General features: G+C 40.5%; 2 protein-coding genes across 3 annotated transcripts; one reads left to right on the forward strand and one right to left on the reverse strand.

Moving 5' to 3' along the window:
• Positions 1 to 90: 90 nt before the first annotated feature.
• On the forward strand, positions 91 to 7,923 carry LOC104911518 (PHD finger protein 7-like). 2 transcript variants are annotated; one of them, XM_010712845.2, is made up of 9 exons: positions 91 to 4,781; positions 5,107 to 5,198; positions 5,293 to 5,394; positions 5,591 to 5,715; positions 5,899 to 6,061; positions 6,158 to 6,264; positions 6,476 to 6,589; positions 6,703 to 6,821; positions 6,956 to 7,923. In XM_010712845.2, the coding sequence occupies exons 1-9, from the start codon at positions 4,730 to 4,732 to the stop codon at positions 7,687 to 7,689; spliced, it is 1,608 nt and encodes a 535-aa protein (XP_010711147.2). In that variant the 5' UTR covers positions 91 to 4,729; the 3' UTR covers positions 7,690 to 7,923. The 2 variants fall into 2 exon arrangements, with proteins under 2 accessions (XP_010711147.2, XP_019472032.1); XM_019616487.1 differs by having other exon boundaries at positions 5,899 to 6,264.
• A 94-nt stretch (positions 7,924 to 8,017) lies between these two features.
• EFHB (EF-hand domain family member B) lies at positions 8,018 to 26,830 on the reverse strand. Its single transcript, XM_019616486.1, has 13 exons — positions 26,418 to 26,830; positions 26,118 to 26,180; positions 25,136 to 25,279; positions 23,176 to 23,356; positions 22,553 to 22,663; positions 20,166 to 20,295; positions 19,702 to 19,785; positions 18,002 to 18,069; positions 16,497 to 16,651; positions 15,332 to 15,539; positions 13,192 to 13,395; positions 11,468 to 11,649; positions 8,018 to 8,265 (listed from the first exon to the last, which is right to left on the reverse strand). Exons 1-13 carry the CDS (start codon positions 26,481 to 26,483, stop codon positions 8,104 to 8,106), a joined length of 1,758 nt encoding a protein of 585 aa, XP_019472031.1. The 5' UTR covers positions 26,484 to 26,830; the 3' UTR covers positions 8,018 to 8,103.
• Positions 26,831 to 27,241: the final 411 nt, after the last annotated feature.

Genomic DNA, 27,241 nt, shown 5'->3' on the forward strand with positions numbered 1-27,241 from the left:
AAAAAATGAAATGAGAAAATAAATAATGTAAGAATGCTGCATCCTTTTTTCTTCCCATGGATACTGTCCATAATGATGGCAGAAAGAATCATATGAATCTGTGGTGAAAGCACTGTTCAGAAAGACCAGAAGCAGTGAATTACAGTTATGAAATCACATCTTTCAAAAAATATTTATTGCATTAAGTACCAGAATTATGACTGATGTCAATTTAAATTAATGCAGAGCTCAAACACTGGATTTATCAACTATCTTACTATGCCACAGGAGCAGCTGAATGTGAACCCCAGTGCTGGCTCCAGTCCTCAGTGATCAGCACAATAAAATTTGGAGATCCCTTAGACATTTCTTAGTGCCGTTCTTCTATGCCTTTACCAAGGTGGGATGCATTTGGGGCTGGAACCACAGGCTACTCTTCTCCCTTGCACATATCCCTCCTATACCTACCTTTCTATGGCTCAGTCTAGGCAGAGCTGGGTTTCAGCTCCAACTCCATTGGGGCTCAACATCTCCAATGCCCGCAGGTCAAGACTATGCTAAGCAGGGGCATTCCTGTTCTGGGGTTGCTTATGGCCTTGGGGCTGTCACTGTGTTCAGGGCATGGAAGTTGCCTCCCCCAGCAAGCAGCTGTGGGCTGAGCCAGGGCCTGCCTGGGTTCTCCTTCTGCATTGCTGCAGTGCCAGCAGCTCTGAGTGATGGTTCTGGTTCGAGTGCCTGAACCACTAATTTCTGTCCCAAAGTTATTTTGTCTGTAAAGCCTCCTGTATGAGTCCTGTAGGCCCCCTTCAGGTACTGGAAAGTCGCTATGAGGTCCCCCCGAGTGCCTTCTCCAGGTTGAGGAGCCACTACTTTCACAGCCTGTCCTCAGGTGCTCCAGCCTTCTGATGATCTTCCTGGCCGTCCTCTGGTCCTGCTCCAATGTCCCTGTGATCCTGCTCCAATGTCCTTCTGTTGGGGGCCCCAGAACTGGACACGGTACTCCAGGTGAGGTCTCACAAGAGCAGAGCAGAGGGGCAGAATCCTCTACTACTCTATTGCTCCTCTGAGAAACACTGTTCCTGCCACTACTCGTACACACAACGGCTACCCATTATCTACTTGTTCCAGTTGTCTAGAGAAATATCCCACCGGCCTCTTCCAGGACCCAGTGTGTTCTTTTAGCACTTCCAGTACAATGCGATGCCTTTTGTACACACATCATTCAAAAGGCTTTTCCAAATTGGGAAGTGCTAGAGCAGCTTTCAATTGGATAAAAGCAGTTTGGCATTCTGAGTTCTGTTCCAAAAATTCTCCTTCTCCTTTAGCAGCTTAAGCACACAAAGGTTTCACAATCAGTCCATAATTCGGTATTCACCATCTACGCCATCCTGCCATACTTGACATAAGAAAGTGCGCCATTCCTGTTTTGGCTTTGGCTCTGGTTGCCTTTGCCTTCTTTCTCTCGATCTCCAAGTGTCGGTACCCTTGAGTGATGATAAAACATACATACTTCACAGGCTGTGATTTCTTCTTCAGTGAAGAAGAATTGTTTTGAATTGCATGTAATATACATAATATAGCTAATGTATGTAACCAACAGATTCTTCATACATTCCATTTGAGAATGTGTTTAGGTCAACTGATAACAGTGTCACAAATATTCCAAAACATCAACTATTTTTTCGGCACTCTTGAAACCCATTCTCAAATTCCTTAATCAAAACGGAAAACACGGGTGCATATTTTTTGCTGTTCATGAGACTGTGTTTATCCAGTGTATCAAAATTCATAAAGCGATTTGCCATGATTTGAGTTAGCAATACGTTGCACCCTCCTCGGCTCCTGGTTGCAGCCCAGCCAGTACTGATTGCACACCAGTGTTTGGTCACAGGTGAACAGTTAGTGCTCTGAATGAAAGACCTCCCAGGCTTTTATGACTACCTGCTCTGTACGTCTATATCACCTTCCAATATTCTTCAAAATATCCATTCTGTTTTTCTTCACTGCCAAAATGAACATGACGAACTAATAGCCGTAAGCAGACATAGACAATGGGAGTCTTCTGCAATACTACTGGGCATTTATATTTGCATTTAATTCATGGATTCTTAACAGAGGCTACTTCACGACAACACATCAGATCCTACACCACAACTAAGTATCTTAATGTAAAGCAGCTACATGCATGGATTTTAAACACAACAAGTAACTTATCCTAGCCAGTTCTTTGCTAACATTTTGCTGACAAGAACTTACGGAACATTCAAAACAGTGCTGGAAGTCATTCAATGATAATCATCTCAAAATGTCTTAACATTAACTCAAGAAAAATTAAGAAACAAAATAAAGGGTCTATACCCAAAGTATTATGAGTTACAGTTCAAGGAGAAAAAAAAAAAAGAGAGAAAATAAAGAACGTAAGAATGCTACATCCTCTTTTCTTCCCACAGATACTAAGCGTAATGATGGCAGAAATAATCATACAAATCCGTGGTGAGAACACTATTCAGAAAGACCTTAAACAGTGAATTCCAGATATGTAAGCACATCTGTGTAAAAACAATCAAAATAGGCAATTGCCAGCAATCTTAACTTACTGGGAAGAAAAGAATAATAAAGTCTTTAATCCTTTTAAGACATATATTGATGTTACTCACCCAGCACGTATCAAGGCAAAGTTATGTTTGCTGTATTACATAGATTTCCATGGAACTTGGTCGACCAGATCTTTCAGGATCCCAAAAACAAACCATTGCACAGAGGCACTGTTCCGTTTGACAACAGTAAAGAGAATAACTGAGTCCAGCAGCTGCTTCACACAGCACAAGTCACAGCCAAGAGTGGCACATGAACTGTAGGCATATCTATGTTAATATTCACATGTAGAAATTGCAAAACAGAAATATAAAATTAGTAACAAATAACTTTGCACATTCAAAGCTTCAGTCCTAACTTAAACAGGTGCTTTCCACTACAGAAATTCAGTATTCTTGGCACTGCTTTGGAGGAGAAGAAAAATTTTACAGGAAGGAACGTCTTACAACTCTGTCGCTGGAAAAACAACATGTTTACTCTAAAATAAAATCAAAAGGAGTTCAACTCATTTAACGGAACCAATTAAAATTCATTATTTATTAAATACTCTGTTCCTTGGATGAAACAGAGGTGAAAGGTTCCTTGTGTGAAAAGGGATGGAGAAAGAGTGTGTGCATCAACGTCAGAATGTGCTGGGTCTTTTAGCCACTGTCTGGTTTTACAAAAGTTCTAAGAATATTTGACCAAATAGGTTTAGAGCACACGGACGTTATATTGTCTTTTAACCTAAATACTTGACTTTATCAAGATTTCCTGCTTATTTGTTCTAAGAACTCTAAGATAAGTTCCTTGCAGTCTCTCTGATCTTATAACATAGCTACTACAGTAAATACAAACAACAGCTAAATTTGAGCTTTTGTTCCTAGCACAATTTTTAAGTCATAGTGAAGGTTGCTTTGCTCCTTTTCAAGAAAACTTTGCCTTGGACATAGCCCACAGGAACCAACAGAAATCATGAACACAGATTGCAGCTCTGAAGCTTATGAACATGAATTCACACAAAAATGAAATAAAATCATCTCCACTGCATGCCCAAAGCACTGAACGAGAGGAAACAAGGATTGGGAAATCGCACAGGGTTAACTGGCTGTGCCACAGCAATTAAGTCCTCCCAAGGTCTCGTATGTGTATTCAACAAGTAGAATTTGCTGCTCTGTGCAGCTATAATCCTTTACAGCATGCGTGTCCAACCCTCTGGCTTGCCTGAGCCATATGGAGTGAAGAAGTATGGTCTTCAATCGCATATGAAATACACATTATAGTTCGGTTACAGAAGAAAAAGACTGTTGTGATTTTTAAATCGTTTTTATTAAAACATTCCGCTTGTGTCAGGAGTGTGCGTGTGTCACGTAGTTCCTGCAGCAGCACAAAAAAGCCTGTTTCCACCAGGGCTGCAATCAGGGAGAAGCCCAGCCCTCACCCTGTGGGCACAGCAGCGCTCAGCAGCGCCAAGTCCCACTCCCCCTAACTGCACTTCTGAGGCAGGGACAGACCCTGAGCACGGCCAGTCTCTGCTGCCAGTGCCCCCGCTGCAGAAACAAGATCCCCACATTGAGCGCCATCAGACACGCACAACATGGGGATGTCAACCCCACTCGGGCTGGTGTCCTCCTGCTCTGGAAGGCCTGGCCCTTTGCTGTCCATGAGCGCTGTGCCGAGATGGAAGAGCAAGGCTGCCCTAGGGTGGTTCCAGGGCTGCAGCCCTGCCCAAGGGACAGCTCCACTGGCACAGGGATCATTGGCAACAGGGTGAAGGGAAGCGATCCTTCCTGCTGCAGCATGGCCAACACCCGGCCCCTCAGCCTGCACAGAGCCGACGCCTTCCTGCTTGGGTGCCGAGGACCCCCAGCTTCAACCCCCGGGTGGTGACTCTGTCACAGTGGGTGGCAGGGAGCGGCCACTGTGACCCATGGGGCTGTGAGCAGAACAAAGACTGCCAAGCTCACGCCTTGCGTCAGTGTGACTTGGTGAGGTGCGGAGAGGGCAGGGAGGAAGGGGCTGCCTGAGGCTGATAGCGGGAGGAAGGCTCCCACCCCTCCGTGCCCTGTGCGGTAAACTCACCCTTGTCCTGCTTCTCCCTCAGAGTTGGCAGAGGAGTGTGCAGAGGAGAAAGCCCAGCGTTGCCGGAGCAGAACTCTGCAAGTGCTCGCTGTCGATGTGCGCCATGTGCTCAAGGAGGCAGGAGGCCCCCACCTTGAGGGAGCCAGGTGAGAGTCAAGCGTCCCTACGCACAGCTCCCCATCACCAGGCAAAGGGGTGTTGGGGCTCTGCCTGTGGCTGAGAGGGCAGACACGGTGGGCAGGGACTCCCCAGCCACCTCGGCCAGGGCCCCTCTGCTCCTTGGCCAGGGGGGCCCCACTTGGGCCGTGGCTGCCTGCAGGGACTGGCTGGCCTGCAATACCCCCTTCCCCTGCACAGCCTCCAGTCCTGCCCCTCGTCCAGCAGGGCAGGCACAGAACAGGCCCCTGGGGACAGCCCTCAGGGACAGCTGGCCCTGCACCGTACTCACCGCTTTTGCTCTCTCCTCTCCAGCGTGCATGCTGTGCGGCCAGACAGATGCTGACCCAGACATCTGTGGGCTCAAGCAGCTGGACTTTGGGATATGTGCCCATGCTTTCTGTATGGTGAGTGGCCCTGGGGCTCCTTCCTTTCACCTTCCTCCAAGCAATGGTTCCTTCCTTCCTGTCCTCACACGATCCTGCTTTTTTCTCTGAACAGGCATTTTCCAACGGCCTTTTCCAGCAGGCAACTATAGTGAACAGGACTGCAGAGGTGTCCCCTGAAGACGTCCAACGCATAATCCAGGAGGCAGAGCAGAAGGTGAGGACCTGACCAGAGCAGGCTGGTTTGTGCCAAGAGAGGCTCCTCAAGCTTAGCCCGGTCCCGAGGAAGCAATCCCGGCCCTTCCAGCCAGCTCCAGTGCCTGCATCCTCTGTCCCGAGCCCTGCCCACAGGTGCGGGGCCAGCCACAAAGGCGCTGAGCCTGTTCCTGATGGCACTGCTCTGCTCCTTCCAGCACTGCTTCATCTGTGGCGAAATGGGGGCCCCCATCACCTGTGCAGAGACGGGCTGTGAAGACAGTTTCCATCTGCCCTGCGCCCGAGTGGGTGAATGTGTCACCCAGTACTTTGGAGACTACAGGTAAGGGCTGCCAGGCCTCGCCTGTGAGCGTGCAACCCCTGCTGGCAATACCAGCCAAGGAAGCGAGGAACCTGCCGTGACACCTCTCACTAGCCTGCAGAGCCAAGGCCCGGGGCTCCCTCCCGTTCCTCTGCCCTCCTCACAGCTCTTCTCACCTTGCCTATCCCTTCCGTCTTCCCCCAGTTCATTCTGCCAGAAACACAGCCCTAAGCAGGCTGCGGAGGTGACTCCAGAGCAGAACACCAACTGCATTATCTGCATGGAGCCCGTGGAGGACAAGAAGTCCTACAGCACCCTGGTGTGCCCAGCCTGCAAACACGCCTGGTTCCACCGGGCCTGTATCCAGGTAGAAGCCCTCCCTTTAACCAACAGGCAAGCTGCAGCAGGCAATCAGCAGCACCTGAGCCTGCTCCCGCTCCCACTGACTGTGTTTCTGCTACAGGGACAGGCCATCCGTGCGGGCGTTAACTGCTTTCAGTGTCCCCTCTGCAGAGATGCGGATGCCTTTCTATCTGACATGCTCATCATGGGCATCCGAATCCCACTCAGGTTGGTGTTTTTCTGCCGGCTCTCGAGACACAAGGGCACAAGAGCTGCCCTGCCCAGGGACTGCTCCGGCAGGCCTGGCTCTTTGCTGCCCATGACTCCAGGCTGCCCTCAGCTTCAAGGAGAAGCTGGAAATGGGCTTGGAGAGGAAGAGCAGGGCTGCTCTGGTCCAGGGGCAGCGGGAGCTCATTGCATTTTCTCCTTTCTCTGGCAGTGGACCAATGTGGGAGGACGGCAATGCATACGCATCGCTGGGATTGAGACACGGGCGCTGTGATGCCACCGAGTGCCTTTGCCCACAAGGCAGGGAACAGGCAGAGGGAGAGGGGTGAGTTACCTCAGCAGCCCTCAGGGGCTACGCGTGGGATCTCAGCCTCACCACAAGCACTCCTTGGCTTGATGCACTTTGTCCTCACAGCCACAACCCCTTTGTTTCCCCAGGCCCTGGGAGCTCTTCCTGTGCAGCTCCTGTGCTGCGGAAGGCACTCACCGGTGCTGCTCCCACCTGAGTAACAACGCAGACGAGTGGGAGTGCAAAGCCTGTGCTGGCGTGGGCACCGGTAAGAGGCAAATAGCCATGGGGGGGCAGGCAAGGCCTGGCAGTGGGTGCACGAGGCAGCCTTGCCAAAGTCTCTCTGGCTCAAGATGAAGGGCTGGAGGCCTGTCCCGCTGACCTTCCTGCCTCCCCTTACAGCCTCCAGTGTCAACTCAGAGGTCACCGGCCCCAACACCGCCAGCCAGCATGGACTGCTGCCATCCAACAGTTCCACAGCACCTGAGAGCAGCAGCTCCAGCACTGCCAGCCAGGCAGCATCAGGGCCTGGTCACAGTTCCCAGGTGCCTGACAGCGGCAGCCAGTCCAGCCAGCCTGGGACAGGCCAAAGGGATGAAGACATCTACAGTCATCCCCAACGTTGCCGTGCTGCGGCTCCATCGGGTGCAGCTGAGAGATGCATCCCAACATCTTCCAGTCAGAGGGCATCACGGTCCTCAAGGGCTTCCCAAGCAGTTGGCAGCCGCAGGTCCAGACAGGGAGAGCGGACTCGGACGCGAAGCCGCTCCCCAATACAATCTCAGGCGCCACGTTCCAACCGCCATCCCCAAAGGTGCTCTGGGAGGAGCCACACACCAGCTCCAAGGGCTGAGAGTGGCTCCCAGCGCTACAGCAGACGGGGAGCACTGGGATCATCAGGGGATTCCCCAGCGGCTGATCGAAGAAGCCAGCGCAGGCAGCCAGTGCAGGCCCAGACACGAAGCCGTTCCCCTGTGGAACGTTGGCCTGCAGAATCCCGGGGCCAGCTCCAAAGACACCGCAGGAGCCAGTCCAGGCGACGAGGGCCAGCCCAGGTGCAAAGCCGCTCCTGGGTACGTCGGGCCGAGAATCCCCGCAGCCGGCCCCAACGAAGCCGCAGGACTAGCCGGATGTGAGCCCCGAGTGCTGGCTCATTTTGCTGACAAGAACTTATGGAACATTCAAAACAGTGCTAGATGTCATTCCATTCAATGATAATAATCTCAAAAATGTCTTAAAATAAACTCAAAAAAGTAAAAAAAAAATTGCCTATGCCTAAATTATTATGAGTTATAGTTCAAGAGGAAAAAAATGAAATGAGAAAATAAATAATGTAAGAATGCTGCATCCTTTTTTCTTCCCATGGATACCGTCCATAATGATGGCAGAAAGAATCATATGAATCTGTGGTGAAAGCACTGTTCAGAAAGACCAGAAGCAGTGAATTACAGTTATGAAATCACATCTTTCAAAAAATATTTATTGCATTAAGTACCAGAATTATGACTGATGTCAATTTAAATTAATGCAGAGCTCAAACACTGGATTTATCAACTATCTTTTGTGTGTGATGTATGCATCTTATCCAGTATATTTCTGATACTTTCTACACAAACCTCTTCTTTTTGTTGTTTCATACAGGCTTGTTTCCATATGTCTTCAAATCTTTCATCTGAAATGTTCACACCAATATTGTGAAGAATTTGTGCTACCTACAAAACAATACAACTCAAGTAATTCTGATTGGTAATTTCTTTACACTGTAAAATATAGTTTTCACATACATTAGCAATCTACATCCTGGATCATTAACCTATGAAGTTCCCAATTCAGTGAAATGGAATCTTATATTGATGAAAACAGTGGTATACAAAACTGTTTTAGTAAGGTTGAAACAACTTTAATGTTGAAAAATCAAATACGAATACTACTCTGTGGAGGATAAATAACTAGAAGTTCTCATAACTCTCTTTATCAATACTAACTTATTAAAATACAACTGTGTCTTGACTCAGCAGCAGCCATAAAATAATCACTAACTAAACCATACATTATCAAGTGCACACATAGTTTAATCTGGCTCTTACCTACTATCAACATGATCATATTGAATATCAAATACACACTATTACTCAGCCATGTAATTTAAATTCTTTTTTACAGACTATTGAATTCTAATGAAGAAAACAGCATGTTTAGAAACACTTTGTTCTTTTGTAACAGGAAGTGTCACATTACAAAACTGTTTTACAGTCAGAATTGTCATTAATTACTAGATGGTCTCATTAATTAACTGATATTATGATACGACTCTAGGTTTTCATGTAATAATTTTGTTAGCTAATAAATGTTTCAAGATATTAATGATCCATGCCAGTATAAATCGAAAGAACCTCACCAATACTGAAGCAATCTATTTCATGAGTATTGGATGATTTAATGCACTCAGAGATAGTTCTGTACTGCACTCTGTATAGCCTGTGTAGTCTACAATGGAGGATAACATCTCAGGCCACATTATAACTTCAGAGATCTATCTGGTGCTTGACAGGTACAATGGACTTCTCTGTGAAGCACAAACTCTATTTACTATTAGCTATACTCTGCATACATGGATTTCCTGCTTGAGAGCTATGTTACAAAATGGTAAATGCTCATGTACATGACATTCTGACAAGCTATTTTAAGGATATTTATGGAACACAACATACATAATACACATAATACTACACTATATCTTTTATATCCCCACCACTAATTAGCAACATTTTTTTCTGCAAAATATATACACAACTTCCAGATGTACTTTCATATGACTGGATATTTATCTAATAAAATTACTAGAAGAGATGGACAGTTTGTTAATATTTCTTTTTCCATTTCAGATTAAAATTTCATATTTTCCTGTTGTTGACTCATAAATCATATTTCAATAATGAAGTGATCTCTTTTTTCATTAGAAAATACTGAGAAATAAAATAGAAAAACCATAAGCAACATCGAGCAAGGGGCAACATTGTTTTAGCTGGATGAACTTTGGGATGCAAAACAAGAGTGGTAGCAGTCCCCAAAGATAACAGCTGAAAAATGCTTTTAAATTGCTATTAGCAAAACCAGTTCAAGGGAAGACAATCTGGCTAAAATTTTTACCAAAAATTCCTGTGTCTCAGAAACTAGTTTTACACATCTGTAAAATTCTTTCTCTAGGAAAACAAAACAAACAGCAACAACAAAAACCCTATTTATATTTTTATTTTTATATAATTCTATCTGCTGATAGAATTATACGATAATTTACATGGAAGAGATCTCTGGAGATAATCCATCTACCCATACAATCAAAGCAGGGCTAAATTCACCACTAAACCATGTTCCTCGGGATGTGGCTCAGAATTTGAATACATCCAAAGATGGAAGTTTCACATCTGTTCTGAATTACAGAATCACAGGATCGTAGGGGTTAGAAAGGACCTCTAGAGATCATCTTGTTCAACCACTCTGCTAAAAAACATTCACTAGAGTAAGCTGCACAGGCAAGTGTGAAGGCAGGTTTTGAGTATCTCCAGAGAAGGAGACTTCACAAGCTTGTTCCAGTGCTCTGCCACACTCAAGGTAAAGACATTTTTCCTCGTGTTCACATGGAATTTCCTGTGTTCCAGTTTGTGCCTGTTGATCCTTGTCCCATCACTAGAGACCACTGAAAAAAACTTAGTCCCAGCCTCTTGACACCCACCCTTCAGATATTAACAAGCATTAATAAAATCCCCTCAGTCTTCTCTTCCCCAGGTTGAACTGGCCGAAGTCTCTCAGCCTTCCCTCATAAGGGAGATGCTCCGCATCCCTAAATATCTTCATAGCCCTTCACTGGACTCTCCAGGAGTTCCCTGCCTTTCTTAAATTGGAGAACCCAGAACTGGATGCAGTACTCCAGATCCAAGAGATGGAACATCTCCCCTGTGAAGAGAGGCTGAGAGAGCTGGGGCTCTTCAGCCTGAAGAAGAGAAGGCTCTGGGTAGACCTCATAGCAGCCTTTCAATATCAAAATAGGGGCTTTAAGAAAGAAGGATACAGACTCTTTAGCAGGCTCTATTGTGTTTGGACAAGGGGAAATGGTTTCATACTATAAGAGTGGATATTTAGATTGGATATAAAAAAGTTTTTCTATAAGTGTAGTGAAGCACTGGAGCAGGGTGTACAGAAAGGTGGTGGATGCCCCATCCCTTAAGACATTCAAGGTCAGGCTGGGCAGGGCTCTGAGCAACTGGATCTTGCTGTAGAAGTCCCCGTTCATTGTAGGGGAGTTGGACTAGATGACTTTTAAAAGTCCCTTCCAACTCAAATGATTCTATGATTCTAGGCGGTCTCACCAAGGCAGAGTAGAGGGGGAGGATCACCTCCCTTGACCTGCTGGCCAAGCTCTTTCTAACACACACCAAGATTCTTCTGTGCTTCTTAGCCACAAGGACACACCAGTAAGTCATCACCAATCCGCTGTCTACCAGGACACCCAGGTCTTTCTCCACAGAGCTCCTTTACTTTAGGTCAGCCCCTAACCTGATGCATGAGGTTCCTCCTCCTCTGCTCTTCTCACATTACAGAAATGTTGAAAGACAGACTCTGAAGCCCTAAATTATCTACCAAGCATTACTGTACACAGCATTTGAGCATGTGAGCAGCAACAACCTGACATACTTCCTTATATTACGCATTTCATTGAGATAAGACTTCAGTATCTACCATTTTTATGAATAACTTTGAACATGAAGAGCATATATTTTTCAGATGTCTGAATGGACATTAAAGGATGGTAATGTCAAAATAATGATTTTTACAACCTATACAACTTTCTGCTTTCCCATGGGTCAAGGCATTGCATTTATCTAGAAAGAAAGTTCTGGAAAAAATATACTGTACCTCTGCTTTTGGTCTTGATTTAAAGAAGTCTTCTTCATACACTCCCTTTTGACTGAAGACAGAAGGGAACAATAATGCATAAGCATTGGCCTCATCGCCATAATTAGTTCTGTCACTAATGCGGCGAATTCGAGGAGCTGGAATATCTGAACGAATAGTTGGAACGCCACATACTGGATAATCTGTGGAAATTAATCAATGGGTAATATAGAAAAGTATGTAAAAATACTCCCAGGGACAGTAAAATATTTTGCATTAAATAAGAGCAATTTTGATCCTTTGTCTCATATAGTTTCAAGAGTTTATATAATTTTCCCCCTCATCTTTACTATTTGTAGAATTCTTATTTCCAAATTCTTACCTCCAGCTATATAATGACACATGAGAATGGGAAATATTTTAGTAACTTTTGAGCACTCTCTTCTAAAACCATTTTTAGATGATTCTAAGATGATCTTGTCTTCCTATAATTACAACCTTAATTTCTCAAAAACATAAAACGATTTGAGTTGAAAATGACCTTAAAGATCACCTAGTTCTAACTCCACTGTCATGACAGGTGCCTTCCTCTAGACCAGGAAGCCCAAAGCCCTAGCCAGCCAAGCCTTGAACACTTACAAGAATGGGACATACACAGCTTCTCTGTGCAGCCTGTTCCAGAGTCTTGCCACACTCATAGTGAAGAATTTCTTCCTAATGTCTAATCTAAATCTACCCTCTTTTAGTTTAAAAGCACTACTCATTGTCCCACTACTAATTCCCTGATAGAGACTCTCCCCATCTTTCCTCTAGGCCCCTTTTAAAAGCTGGAAGGCAACTATAAAGTCTCCCTGGAGCTTTCTCTTCCAAATCTCTCAGCCTATCTTCATAGAAAATATCTTCAGGTCCTCTGATCATCCTCACTGGTGCTAGAACTAGATGTGTTCTAACAGCTTTGTGTCTTTCTTATGTGGGAGTCTCCAGACACAATGCTCCAGGTATGACCTCATGAGAGGAGAGAGGATGAATTTGCTCCCTAGACCTGCTGGTCACACTTCTTTTGATGCAGGCTAGGATGTGGTTAGTTTTGTGGGCTGCAAGTGCACATTGATGGCTCATATTCAGTTTTTCATACACTAACAAGTCCTTTCCCTCAGGGCTATTCTCATTCTATTAATCATCCAGTCTATATTTGCACTTGTAATTGCCCTGACTCTGGTGCAGGATGCTACACTTGGCCTTGTTTAAGTACACAAGGTTCATATGTGCCTACTTCTCAAGCCTGTCAAGGTCCCTCTGGATGGCATCCCTTCTCTCCAGCATGCAACTGCACCATGCAGTTTGGTGCTGGCTGCAAACTTGCTGGCTGAGAGTGTACTCAACCCTACTGTCCATGTAACTGACAAAGATGTTAAAAAAATGTCGGTCCCAATACCACCCTCCAAGGAACACTGCTTGTCACTGGTCTCCACCTGAACAGAGCAACTGACCTAATTGTCAAAGATGTTGTGTGGAACAGCGTTAGATGCTTTGTACATCTAGACTAAATTTCAAATTTTCTACAGATTATCTATGCCAAATATTCAAACCGATAAATTCCAAGCCACAATCCTAAACAAATCTAGATTAGATAAATTAATTCACTATTGAACATTAGCAGTATCTGCAGCAATAGTTTTCAAACTTACTCCTGATTTTTTCTTAAATAATGCTTAGAAATGTGATGTACAGTCCATTGAACTTACAGTTTGTTGGAAGACCACCTACTACAGCATTATACTGGGAAGAAGTTGTTTGATAGTCTGCAAATACACTGTCTGTTGGTCTTGTAAGCGTTAATGGTGTCTTTCCTGAGCTTCCTGCTTCTTTTAATACAAGATCTTCTTGCTTCAACATTGGCTCATCATCTGTCTTTGTGTCAGACTGAGGAGGGACATCTAGTTTTCTCCCTGTTAAAGAGAAGTTACAGAATAGCCAGGATTTATTATCAGCACATTATGAAAGATTTTTAAAAGTTGCTTGAGCTTCTCAGAACTTATAAGTAGATAACATAAGATAAACAATTTACATACTTTATAATGATTCTAGGAAATTGTTCCTTCCTCCTGATTTATGAGACAATCTCTAAACACAAAATCTGAAGATGCACAATTCCATGAGACCTGATGGGATCCATCCCCATGTTCCGAGGGATCTGGTGGATGTAGTTGCCAAGCAGCTATCCAACATATTTGAAAGGTCATGGTAGTCTGGTGAAGTTCCCACTGATTGAAAAAGGGAAACATAACCTCAGTTTTCAAGAAGGGAAAAAAAGAAGATCCAGGGAACTACAGGCCAGTCGGTCTTACCCCTGTGCCTGGCAAGATCATGGAGCAGATTCTCCTGAAGGCCCTACTAAGGCAATAGGAAAATAAAGATGAGGTGGTCGGTGGTAACCAATATGGCTTCACCAAGGGTAAGACCTGCCTGAGAAGCTTGGTGGCCTTTTATGATGGAGTTACAGCATCAGTAGATAAAGGAAGAACAACCGATGACATTTACCTGGACTTGTGCAAAGCATTTGACACTGTCCTGCATGACATCCTTGTTGGAGAAAAATGGATTTGATGAATGGATCACTTGCGGGTTAAGGAATTGGCTGGATGTTCGCACTCAGAGAGTTGTGATCAACAGCTCAAGTGGTTATCAGTGATGAGTGGCATTCCTCAGGGATCAGTGTTGGGACTGGAGTTATTGAACAACTTTGTAGATTATATGGACAGTGGGATCAAGTGCACCCTCAGCAAGTTTGCAGACAACACCAAGCTGAGTGGTGCAGTTGACACACTAGAGGGAAGGGATGCTATCCTGGGCAGGCTTGAAAGGTGGGCCCAGCCTCATGAAGTTCAGCAAGGCCAAGTGCAACATCCTGCATCCAGGTTGGGGTAATCCTAAGCGCAGATAGGGGCTGGGTGGAGAATAGCTTGAGAACAGCCCTGAGAAGGATTTGAGAGTGTCAACTGGTAAGAGAGACAACATGAGTTGGCAATGTGCAGAATCACAGAATCGTGGGTTGAAGGGACCTCCAGAGATCATCAAGTACAACACTTGCAGCCCAGAAGGCCAACAGTTTCCTGGGTTACATCAAGAGAAGTGTGACCAGCAGGTCGAGGAAGGAGATTCTGCCCCTCTCCTCTGCTCTCATGAGATCCCACCTGGAGTACCAAGTCCAGTTCTGGGCCCCCAACACAAGAAGGATATGGAGTTGTTGGAGCAGGTCCAGAGGAGGGCCACAAAGATGATCAGAGGGCTGGAGAACCTCCCCTAGGAGGACAGGCTGAGAGAGCTTGGGCTCTTCAGCGTGGAGAAGAGAAGGCTCTGAGGAGACCTTATAGCAGCCTTCCTGTATCTGAAGGAGGCCTGCAGGAAAGCCAGGGAGGAACATTTTATAAGGGCAAGTAGCAATAGAATGAGGGGAAACAGTTTTAAACTGGGAGAGAGTAGATTTATACTAGATATTAGGATGAAATTCTTTACTGTGAGGATGGTGAGACACCAGGGGAGGTTGCCCAGTGAGGTTGTGGATGCCCCCTCCTGGAAGCATTTAAAGCCAGGCTGGATGGGGCTTTGAGCAACCTGGTCTAGAGGGAGATGTTCCTGCCTATAGCAGGGTGTTTGGAACTAGATGATCTTAAAAGTCCCTACAGACTCGAACCATTCTATGATTGTATGAAAACAACTCCAGGGTTCTGTAATATGTATATCTCTCTGCTATCACTGGCCAACACTGTTTGGCATGTAAGGGCTATATGCTCTTCTAATGGAGCACTTTGTCTACTTCAGAAGGATTCCTGCTGTTGTAGTAACAAGCTCAATTACGTAATCTCTCAGTATTAATTCACTTACCTTTTGTGATTACTTTTTCTTCAAATTCTTCTACAGCCATTTTGTCTTTCCAATTCAGAAAGTTTGCAAACTCCTGATAATTAATGAGACCGTCTTTATCCAAATCACAATAGTCAAATAAGGAATCCAAGAGCTCACTATCGAGATTCAGATTAAGTTGAAAACAGGACTTCCTCAGGTCGTTTTTGTCTATCATCCCATCACCATTCTATTATAAATAAAACAGTTGTTATAACAATTGTTATAAAAATACTCTAACATATGTGTGTACATATATGTATATATATAGCCACACTATTTCAAAAGAGCACCAAAAAATCCACAAGTAGATTAGAAACTCAGAATCGGAATACAAGAGTAATAATGAATAATTTTTTACCCAAATAATACAGTGACTTCAGATTAAAAGTCAGTGTGATAATTTACTATGACGAAATAGCAATCTAATCACAAATTTTAAAGAAAAACGATTTCTTTTGAAAGTCAGGCATCAAACATTTCGCATACACTATCATTAATGTTATGAATGAAATGGAAATAATACTTTTTATCCAGAGAAAAAAAATAGGAGATTTGAAATTCTGGTGCTTGGCAATGCAGCAAAGAATTACAGATTGGAGAAAAATATGAATAAAATTCCGTCAATCAATTTTCTTCTGAGGTGATATAAAAATAAATTTTGAGGAGAAAAAAAACGGTAAGGTTATTCTTTCTTACTCTTCTCCCTTGTTTGCCTTTATCTTGGAAACTCCAAATACTACTGGGTAAAATTGTTGCAGTATCTATTTTGATAAGTGGCAATTTGAGAAGCTAGTTTTTAGGACTGTTTTCTTTAGGAGATCCAACTAATCACTATAGTATATGATCCGGCCTGTACAGTGATCTGCCAGACAGTGCCTATGATTTTATGTTAAGTATAGAGCCAGTATAGCAACTATAACTTTCCGGAAGTTTTCATTTGGTTTTTAGGTCTGGGTTGTTAGGTTGTTTCTTTTTGGTTGTTTGGTTGGTTTTTATATAGTTGTAGTAACTAAGCTATCTTGTCTTCATATTCTTCTTTTATATTTGCTTTGTTATTATTATTATTATTCATGTATGCACCTCTACAACACAGAAGTACTAATGACACACAATACACATACTTTATTTTTTCCAAAACACTAACCTTATCATAATGCCTGAATGCTTCCAGTAACATGTCAAAATTTTCATAGTTAGCTTTCTTCAAACACTGCCTAACTGCAGCTAAGACAGCTCTCTCTCTGTCTTTGCCACGGAGGAACTCACTTGGAACCCTACAGTGAAGAAGATCTCCAACGCCTATGAAAGTAAACACTTCCTCGATTAGTTACACATATATAGAAAATAGAGATTTTAAAAAACAACTTAGTGTCTAGAGTAGAAGAATTTTAATTTCAAGATGCTGATTTTATTCAGCGTGGAATATTTGATAAGGCCATCTCATTAAAAGATCAAATGGTCCACATGATTTCACTACTGACATGCAGTTAATACTGAATATTTTGAAACATCTTTATAGCATAATATAGTAAGAGCTACTTAATGTCCAAATAGTTGAGAACAAAATAAAATACATTATTAATACATCACTACCAGCTTGTCATGTTTCAGGATAATCACAAGAACCAGTAGAAAATTCAATGTAATACCTTCAAGGGCTTCAATATCACTGATTTCTAAAAGACAAGCCTGTTCTTGGACTACTGTGTAATTCTTCTAGTTTTCTATGTATCTTAACACCGTTAGCATTTTCAAACACTCTGACACACTGATCTACAATTTTCATCCAAGTTCCCACCACAACGCTGAAGGCAATATGGAGTGCAAGAAGTTCAGAGTCCAATTAACTAATAAGTGTAGTTCGCCTTACCCCATTCAAACAGGAATATAGATGCACTATTTTCTACATGTTAAAAATTAATTTTTGCTGTCATTCTGCTTTCTTTTGTTTGTTCAGTTCCTTCTGAAGTTCCTTACAAGGCAAGCATACCTACGCATATAACATTTCACTTAATACCCAACAGAGTAAAGCAGGTACACAGGCTTATGCAGAATTTAAAATAAGTACTCTGGTCTTGACTTAAATAAATAAATAATTACTTAAATAAATTTGAGCCACTTAATTTTTGTTGCCTAACTATTTGCAGCAATTTCCTTTGCTGCAGTTTCCAAGTCATTAATAATTATACCAAAATATCAGAAATTCTAACAACTGTTATTTGAGTTCAGCAGTTTTCAAAATTTTGCCACAATGAAAATTAATCTTTTTTCTTCCCCTCATTCCATTTTCTGTCTCTCTACCAATGTCTATACATTCCTATTTTTCCTCAATTATTGTTTGCTATTTTTACTCTTGTGAAAATGTTCTGGAAAAATCATTGTGAGGAAAGACACATAATTGATGCAAATATCCATTTTTAGTTTGTCACTTAGATGTCAGTATGAGTTTCCCACACTCTCTTCGTCCTGCCTCAGATACAAAAGCTTAAAAAAACTAAAAAAAAAAAAAAAGTTAACTTCATTTCTTCTCAAATTGCCCCTCCAAAACTTTAGTGTTATCCTTAGGAGTTTATGAAAATTATATACTATATTACTTCAGCATAGTTTCATCAACAAGTTAATATTTTATTCTGCCACTGTAAGACTTACCATATTCATCTGGACGGAGTAACATTCCAAAGGTATGGTCTGCAGGAACATTCATTGTTTCTGCTATACTGTCAATATGCACATTCCTTTATTATTTGTCAAATAGTTCATTAGTGGCTAAAATAAACTGTAAGCTATCATTAAAGAAACTTGCTCACCTGTTATATAACTAGGAATTATACACATAGTTAACTTGGATTTTTTTTCACTAGTACACTGCTTTAAAGTTATAATTGCAGAAAAGCATCCTGCTATATACATTTAGAAAATTGACTGTTAAGCAGAACTAAATGTAAACATTAATAATTATGCGTGTTCAAAAAGGTAATAGGAAAAAGCATCTCAATGTTAAAATAAATTGTTTTTCTATAAATATGATAGAAATTAAAGAGTGAGAAATGCTTTATAGCATACCTGACAGATATTACTAATGTTTAGGACAAACCAGATCTCCATCTGAAAAAGTGTCACCAAAATAAACAACTTTTGACAACAGTAGAAAGATTTATTTACATCTGCTTTTTCACACATAATGTTTTCTACAAAGTATAGCAACCAAGCAAATATCCATCTAGAAAACCTGACCCCATTTTTTAATAGAAAATTAAGATGATGTTGATGACTCTAAGAACTTATTTCTTCATTTGAAGAAGATGCAATGCTCATTTTATTTTCATGTTTAATAATTAAAATTTTGTTATATGAATTAGAAGTCTCTGTCAAAATTGAAAAGAGAAGTAGTGCTCGCTTCTGAAAACAACAACAAACAAAAACCACATAACTACAGAGATGGAAATTGGTAACTGAAATACTACCATGCGTTTTTCTCCTTTTCATACTGCACATATGATTAAATGTTGTTAGTTATACTTTTCCTGTAGTATTAGTGCTGGATTTGAGCTTGTAGAGCAACCTGTATTCCCTGACTGATCGCACTGCCTCACACTGCTCACAATCCAAGTCTCCTTCACAGTAAGGACAGAAAAGACAGAAGATAAACTGGCTCTCCCTACAGAAAGGGAAACATGCTCACTCCCAATAGGAACTATCAGCATAATCCATCAGAGTCACTTTGAGCCTGAGATTTTGAATGCAAAATTAAATTTGGTACCAAAGTCAATAATATTCTGGGTCCCCAGAGAGTTGTAAAGAAATATCAAACATCTGCAAAGACAATCTTTGCATTCAGCAACACCAGTTTAGTAGCTAAGACTACCACAGTTCACCATAAGCACTGTTTTGAGAACTAAAACAGTTGTTGGAAATCACCCAAGGTTCATGAAGCACTGTAACAATATGACTAAGTACATGCTGCTAGATAATATTACAGTTTAGTTTCATGTCCAACTGAATACAGATGGCCTAAAGCAGATCAACAAATCCAGTGTCAGAGTAAGCAAAATGGTTGTTTCCAAACAATACGTGAGACATTTCAGTTCTTTCAAATCTTCCTAGAAACAAAAAGCTAAATAAATAAACACTTCATGATATAGCCTTCACAGCCACATTGATATAGCCACAACACAGCCTTCATTACTAACTTTCACAGTGAGGGCAGGCAGAGTCCCATCCTGTAATTGAGCACTCCAGTAGAAGCTTAGAACACAAATTTATATTGCTTATCTAAAACAGAAAAAGAAACTGGTGGCTTGGAAAGTGTGTATAAATTCTGTTCTTGGAAGGTATCTTTGCTTACTTACGGATCAAGGACTTTTCCAATCTGAGGCTGAAATTTTTCCTTGAAGTCATCAATTCTTTTGGGTACAATTTTTGCTGCTCTTTTCCTATCAGTGTTGAGAGAACTCACAAACAACTGCTTCACAATATTCTACAACCACTCAATAATATTAAAAAAACACACATACTAAAAGGAAACAGCAACTTTTTGCAAGGGAAATAAATTTAATAACTGAAAATTCTTATATTTCAAAATCAAAGACATCTTCATTTAACATGAAGGAAATGCCAAGTTCTATGCTTTCATATTATAGCAGAAAGGATTTGAATAAATTATTCTGAAAATTAGTCCTTACATTTACCTTTCAGTTCAATAAATCTAACAAACTGAAGGATAGGATATTTATCAAGATATATATTATATTCAATATGAAGACTTTTCTAAAACTCATACTGCTAATTTACTACTTAACTCATTGTAACTTACAATTGCCAATCGTAGAGCCAATTTAAGGATTTGGATACATTTCGTCCATCTTCAAAGTGAGGGGTTTCTATTCCATACACATAAGACTTGTTGAAGTTCGGTGAGTCATACTTCCTATTTATTGCTTCCCCTATTAAAGAAAAAAAAAAAATCAAGTGTTTCAACTTGCTTAAAACACTTCAGCAGAAGAAATATATATTAGAAAAAAGTATATTCATTCATAAGATAAAATAATAAAGAAAAAAAGTAAAATAATAAGGAAAAAAAAGTAAATTCCTAATTATTTTCAATAAAAGACAAGAAATTTGTGTAATTCACACAATACTTAAATACTTAAGATTAATCTCATTGTCAAAAGAGAAGACAAAAGGCAACAAAAAGCCACAAAAACTACTTGAGTTATAAAATAGCTGGATGTCCAAAACACTTTTTATGTCTGAATAAAGACAAAAGAAAATCCCAACAGAATTAATGAAAAAATACTAGATTGCTTAATCATGCAAACAAAACCACTTTTTAATTCAGTATGTAAGCAGAAACAAATACCATTCAATGTGTTATTTATTAACAATTAAGCGAAAAAATATTTTGACTTACTGCACTTTCAGATATACGCTTCCTATATTGAATTAGTAGGAATTTTACAATAAAGTCTGGGAAAAAAGATATTGCCCTACATGTTTATAAATCTGTTAATCCAAAATTGCCTGCTTTATGTACAAGAACATCACTTCAGTACTCTGTGTAACTGAGCAACAAGCATCTGTAACCCATCACAGAAGAAAAATGGCATTTCACAAGTGCCACTCATCCAAGTGGAGATCAGTGATGAGTGGCATTCCTCAGGGATCAGTGTTGGGAATGGAGTTATTGAAGATCTTTGTAGCTGACGTGGACGGTGAGATCAAGCGCACCCTCAGCAAGTTTGCAGACAATACCAAGCTGAGTGGTGCAGCTGAAACACTAGCGAGAAGGGATGCTATCCAGAGGGACTAATTTTTAATTCTTTTTTTCTGCATTTTCAATCCCTTTTTTAAAAGAACTGCAATTTAAACTTTCAGGAAAAAAAAAAGTATCCATGCATGCTTATTAATAAAGGCTTCCTCTGGCTGTATTGTTGCATGGAACATTTATGTTTTGTTCAAAACTGGAACATATTGTTGATTTTTTTTCCCCTTTTACATAAAGACAGTTTGTCTTCCTGCTGCTTAGTTTGTCTACTCTTGACTTCTCCATGGTCTGTGGATAGAAGTTATAAAGGAGACAGAAACAGATAATTCCTCTAAAACACCTGGTAAAGTTGGGGAGGAGAAGAAATAAAATTATATGTTTGGCCAATTTAGAGCAATTGTGCCATATTCTGCAAGAGCAGAATTTCTCAGTGAGAGACCACAGTACTTCTCCAAAAACAGCCTCCATATGAAATTATTCATTATTACAACTGAAATATCTATTTCTTACATTCTGAGCCAACACCTACTAAATTGTTGGTAATAGCACAATAGTAATAGTAAACTTTATTGTAATGCCAATTTTATAGATCAATAATGTAAGTTTCAGAGTGTAAGTGGAAAAGATGGACATGGGAAAAACAGAAGTGGTTGCCTAACAAATGTACGTGCTGCATATTTTTCGGTGTTCCTGTGTAGACCTACGAGATAAATGATAACTACTAAGGAACACTTCAAATAAATATAACCCCTGAAGTCGAAGCAGTGTAGGTACAGCCCACTGGAAGACTATAAACCAAGACTGTGGGACAGACTCACAGACAGGCTGAGGAATTTGCATTTCAGAGTGCCAGACAGCACACTGAAATTCTTTGTAGTAACCAGAGCTTGATACTGAGCTCCTTCCAGAAGACCATATGACCTGAAATTTTGTATCCTCATGAAACAGACGAACCAGAAGAAAAAGTAATGGGACAGGCTGGGGCTCATAGTATATACCTCTGAGCCTGAGACTGCTCAGATACAGATAACAGACATAGATAAAGCTGAAGTCACTAAGCAACCAGAGTATCTAGATGTTTCTGCATTCTTGGGGATACTTTGTTTTCCAGATAGCTCCCAACCAAAACCAGTCTTTCAGCACCTTCATTAAGCCCTTATACTGCCTAACATACTTACAATGAACCTACAATTCTAGAAATGGGTACTCTTCTTTCAGTTGCACATCTGTTGTTGTTGTTGTTGTTTTTTTCACCATTGCTTTTAAAATGATTTATATTCTATTATATTAATAAATAAACAGTAATTGCTTGCACCTCAAAAATCATGTGTGATACATTTTGAAGATGCGATGAGATTCAAATTTATATTAGGTCTTCTTATGTTGCTTCTTAATAGCCTTTGAACAGATCAGAATAATAATCATTGTAAACGTACCAGAATAATAATCATTGTGTGACACAACATACAAATCATGTCCTTCTCTGGCTTCTTTATCTACTTCTGCAAAAGTTTTTGGAGGATTTATAAGCTCCCCAGCTGATGTATCTGAAAAGAAAAGAACATATTTATGGGTTTATTGTTGGTTTGTTTTAAAATTTGAAACAGTATTTATTGGAGAAGATGCTAATACTGTGAAAATATGACATTTTTTAGTCATCCTTGCAGAAAATCAATAAAATTAATAGGAATCTTGTAACATGATAATAGAATAGAGAGTGAGAATAGAGTGAGAATCACAGAAACTGAGATGAACGTAACTGTTGCAAAGGGACTATATGGTGAATGCATATGTGATCTGCTCACAGCTATGAAGGAAAGACTGACAGGTTAAGGTAATATATTATACACAGCAAAAAGCCCTACTATTTACAAAATGTTTCAGATGTCTATTTGTTTATCATAACAGAAAAAATACCAGTACATTTTTATGCCTTTCAGTATCTTCTGTAATGACTTTTCTGCTAAACCAGAATTGTTGGAAGTATACAGTTTAGCCTAAGTATAAAATTGCATACTTGTATTTACAAGAAGTATGTTTTAGCATTACTTTTTCCTACCTTGGATAATTTTTGTTCCAAATGTGGTATTGATTATATCCAAGCCCTCGGGTAACATAGCAGATTGATCATGTGACTTGCCCAAAGGTGCTTCACGATTACTAAAGTAGATTGCTTCTTTTTTGTCTTGTAATTTTTGTTGAAAATTAGTTTTAGGAAGTGGATTTATCAGTGATGCTGCCTAAAGATGTCACAAACAACAAAAGAGGCAAGAACACCAGCAAATTTTAATCATTCACACATCAGGACAGCTAACCCCTCACATCCACAAAAACAGCACATTGATAGTAAGTCTTCTGAAGACGTTTTAGATTATTAGACTCATAATTTCTTCTAACAAGTTGTAATACAGAACTGTATTGTTAGATTAGGTCATTAATAATCAGTGCTATGCTAAATCTCCAGCAAAATAAAACACAGACTCTAAGACAGAACTTTCTAATTTTATACAAGATTTTTCATTTGTTGATAAATAAAATTTCAGACTGCAGTTTTTCTGCTCTTAATGTATATTAGAAACCACTGTCAAATTACATATTATGAATTACAATATGACAAAACTGAAGTGTGAAAATGATATAACTATAACATCTTTTGAATGTCTCCTAGTGCTTATGAGGAAAGACATCTGTCATCTAGTGGTTAAGTCTATTCACTAAACATCTACTCTCAGTTCTGCCAGTGCATATTTTAAGATATAGAGTAATACTGCGATCCAAAAGGAAGTATCAACAGAAAGGACTTTAGGAGGGTTTCTCAAAGCTTAACAATAAGTTGGACAAAATGTCTATCCAGAAGGCTTGGGTCAATGGAAATTACTTGTAAGCTTAGATCAACACAAGGAGAAAAATAAAATCTCAAAAAAGTAAAAAAGGTTCAAAAAATACCAAACCAGGCTACACTGATCTTCTCAAATCATTCAATTTTTCAGACTGGCCATCAAAATAATGGGGACCCTAAAGAGGATTTATTATTAAATATTTGGTAAATGTTATATAAATATATATTGGATAGAGGGGGGAAAAAAAAAAAGCAGTAGTAGATATAATGATCCAAATCCATGCTCAGAAAACTCACTGCCTCCAACTCTTCCTCCAGTTAACATTTAATTAATAATACAAAGTAAAATTATCTTCCAGAGATGATACAGACTAAACAAGTCAATCTATTCAACATAAAACTTCTGAGGAGGTACAGTATGAATCTAATTTTTTTTATTGTTACTACTATATTGGATATGCCTAATGAATGTGCTACTCAATATCCTCAAATATCAGGTCTTAGGTTTTCCAACCTAGAGATTAAGCCTAAAAGTTTCTGCCTTAGCATCTTCATTTGTTAAATTGAAAACTGTTAATTTACAAGCCCTGCTGACAAGACATACCAGCAAAGTGTTATTTACTAACAAATACCTACTTTCAGAAATTTGAATATTATCTGATAAAATTAACAAGAGCTCTTACCAAGAGTTGTTTGATTACATCTTACAAAAATAATTTCTGAATTATACATACAAAATAGACAGACATGTCCAAATAGCACTTTTTAACTAACAAAATCATTTACAACTCAAAAGTAAGAAAGAATACATAAAAAGTTGCTGAACATTCTCTGGTAATAGTTCACTTGCTAAGAGCTCAACAAGTTTTGCGTCTGTATTTAGAAGAGGAAAGAAGAAAAATTTGTGAGCAGAAGACAGTTAAATGTTAAAATGCAATGAATAATTCATTACTCGTTGCAAAAGTTATTTGATAAAAGTCAGCCAACTATTTCCCTATTTCAATCAAGCTAAATCCTATGAACAGACCTCAGAATTCAGATAATCCAAGCAGCAGTGAAATGCTCAATGAAATCACTCAGCTATGACTTTACCTTCAACGATGAAGGAATCAGTTGCATTTATTAAGCACATTCTTAAGCAGTTCATTTTCAAACAAAAGTAAAGAAATCACATCCTTACAGCAACTGAAGAACCTGATGTCATCCCATGTGTCAAGTGAGCTGCAACATCAGGATCATCTGCTCTGCCATGGAATATTCTTTTAGCACCAGGAGCTGGATTTGTCGTATTACGAAACTTCTTCACAATAGCTGGAGTAATGGGCTATATATAAGGCAAAGAAAATAACGATTTCCATAATACAATAACAAAAAGCCGATTTAGTGTGATTCCACAGATGTAAGAGCAAAATAGAAAGATGTTTTAGGACTATAACACATCCTGCATTGCTGCAGGTGCTGATACTCTGAACAAAAGGTCAACACAATCCAGTCTAAATTTAATCAAATCACCAACAGAAGTCAGGAGAGAGTAAGCTTCACCTTTCTGGCTTAGGCTTTAAGTGGATAATAGCTTCCTTACATATGTTACATTTACCAACTTAAGAAACATTTAACATAATCTACAACAATTCCCCCATCAATTAAGCAATTTCTGAAATTACTTCAACCACTGTCTTGTTGTTTTGGATTATTATTTATTTATTTTTTTTTTAAAATGCACTCATTTAAAGGAAGAGCTGTCAGTGAGACTGGAAAGGGAGCGTGGGAAACACAACTCTAACAGGGCAACTTTGATGAAGGAGAAGGTCCTCTATCAGAAGTCATAACTCCTCAAAATAATCACTGTAATTGTATCAACAGAGAAAAACTGTGGTGTAAAAATATCCTCTTTAATCCTCCTTAAGAGGATGTGATGAATTTCGTAAAACATACAGACAGAAAAAAAAAAATTAGAAACTTCTACATTCCTACCAGCTATTTTCTGTGATCCCTTTAAACGACAGCTGTAGAAAAATATGACCATGTTTCACTGATGTTCTTTATTTTAAAAACCAGCATGAGGCAGAAGAAGTAACAGATTTTGGGCCTGTCTGAGAGCACAATCACTAATGTGAAGGTATACAGAAACTTAAAAGTGAGAATTTCAAAAGCACACTCACCCTGGGTAAAGCTTCAGTGAGGCAGTGTGCAGCTGTATCACCAGTTGGAAACAACTTCCCAGCCTAAGCAACACAACCAAAAAAAAAACAAGGTGTAACTAAGCCAAATGCTCCAACATCTCATACAAGATGGCTAATTGTCCCACTCTGTTAAAAAGAGAGTTGTTTTTTTTTTTATTTTGGGTGTAAGGCAGGACTGCAGTTAGAAGAGCCCACTGGCCCCACTAGCTGCCTCTGCTTCAGCCTCAAGGCCAGACTATGACCCTGGTAAAGCATAGAAAGCATGCAGGTTTCACTCACAGCCGAGATGTGGGGAAATCTGTCCGTGAAACTCCCCTGGTAGACAGGCTGTGGCGGACCCGCCATGGTGCAAGTGGGGCGGTTTACCCGCTGGCCTGGTAACGGTCGTATCCTGGGTGGCACCACCGGCTTCTGCCGCACCTCCCTTACAGCCAGCTCACACTGATGGCCTCCTGCCCTCAGCTCCAGGGGAACACCAACACAAGTATCAAACTTCCCCAGTGGAAACAGATACAGATTATTTCCGAAAAGTAGCTTTGGTAAAGCAGATCAATTTTCACTGCTGTTTAAAGCTCCTCTGTTTTCAGAAAGGCTGATTTCCTCTCAGGCGACATCAGTAAACTTCCCCCTTCCTCCCAGCAAAACATCTATATTTAATCACATCCTGTTCCATTCTCTATCCTCCTACAATGGCAAAATCAATTTTAGGTAAATGTACATACCTTACCTGTAATTAATTAACAAACATTACCAGCTGTTGCCATTTTAGTCACAGTTCTAACATTTGTTTGACAAAGAAGTTAACTGAATGCTGAGCTCTGAGGATTCTGTCCTACAAATGGCAGGCAGGAGGTTGGCAGTGGCTCCTCTGGGGTGAACAGACCTACCTGATATCAGGGATGTATGGCCACCTACTCCAGTGTTGCATGTCCATGGTGTGATCCATGAGCATGTGTGACCAAAGCATAATCTTTTCCAGGTAACATACGTTCTCAGCTCTAATTTAGCTGTGGCTATTGCTGGCATCCTTTTTCAAGAGTAGACATTTCTTTGTTGTAAGAATGATGGTACAAAGCCAGTAATGTAGAACAAATGTGACCACT

The sequence above is a fragment of the Meleagris gallopavo genome, chromosome 6, assembly GCF_000146605.3.
Source record: "Meleagris gallopavo isolate NT-WF06-2002-E0010 breed Aviagen turkey brand Nicholas breeding stock chromosome 6, Turkey_5.1, whole genome shotgun sequence".
NCBI classification, from domain to species: Eukaryota; Metazoa; Chordata; class Aves; order Galliformes; family Phasianidae; genus Meleagris; species Meleagris gallopavo.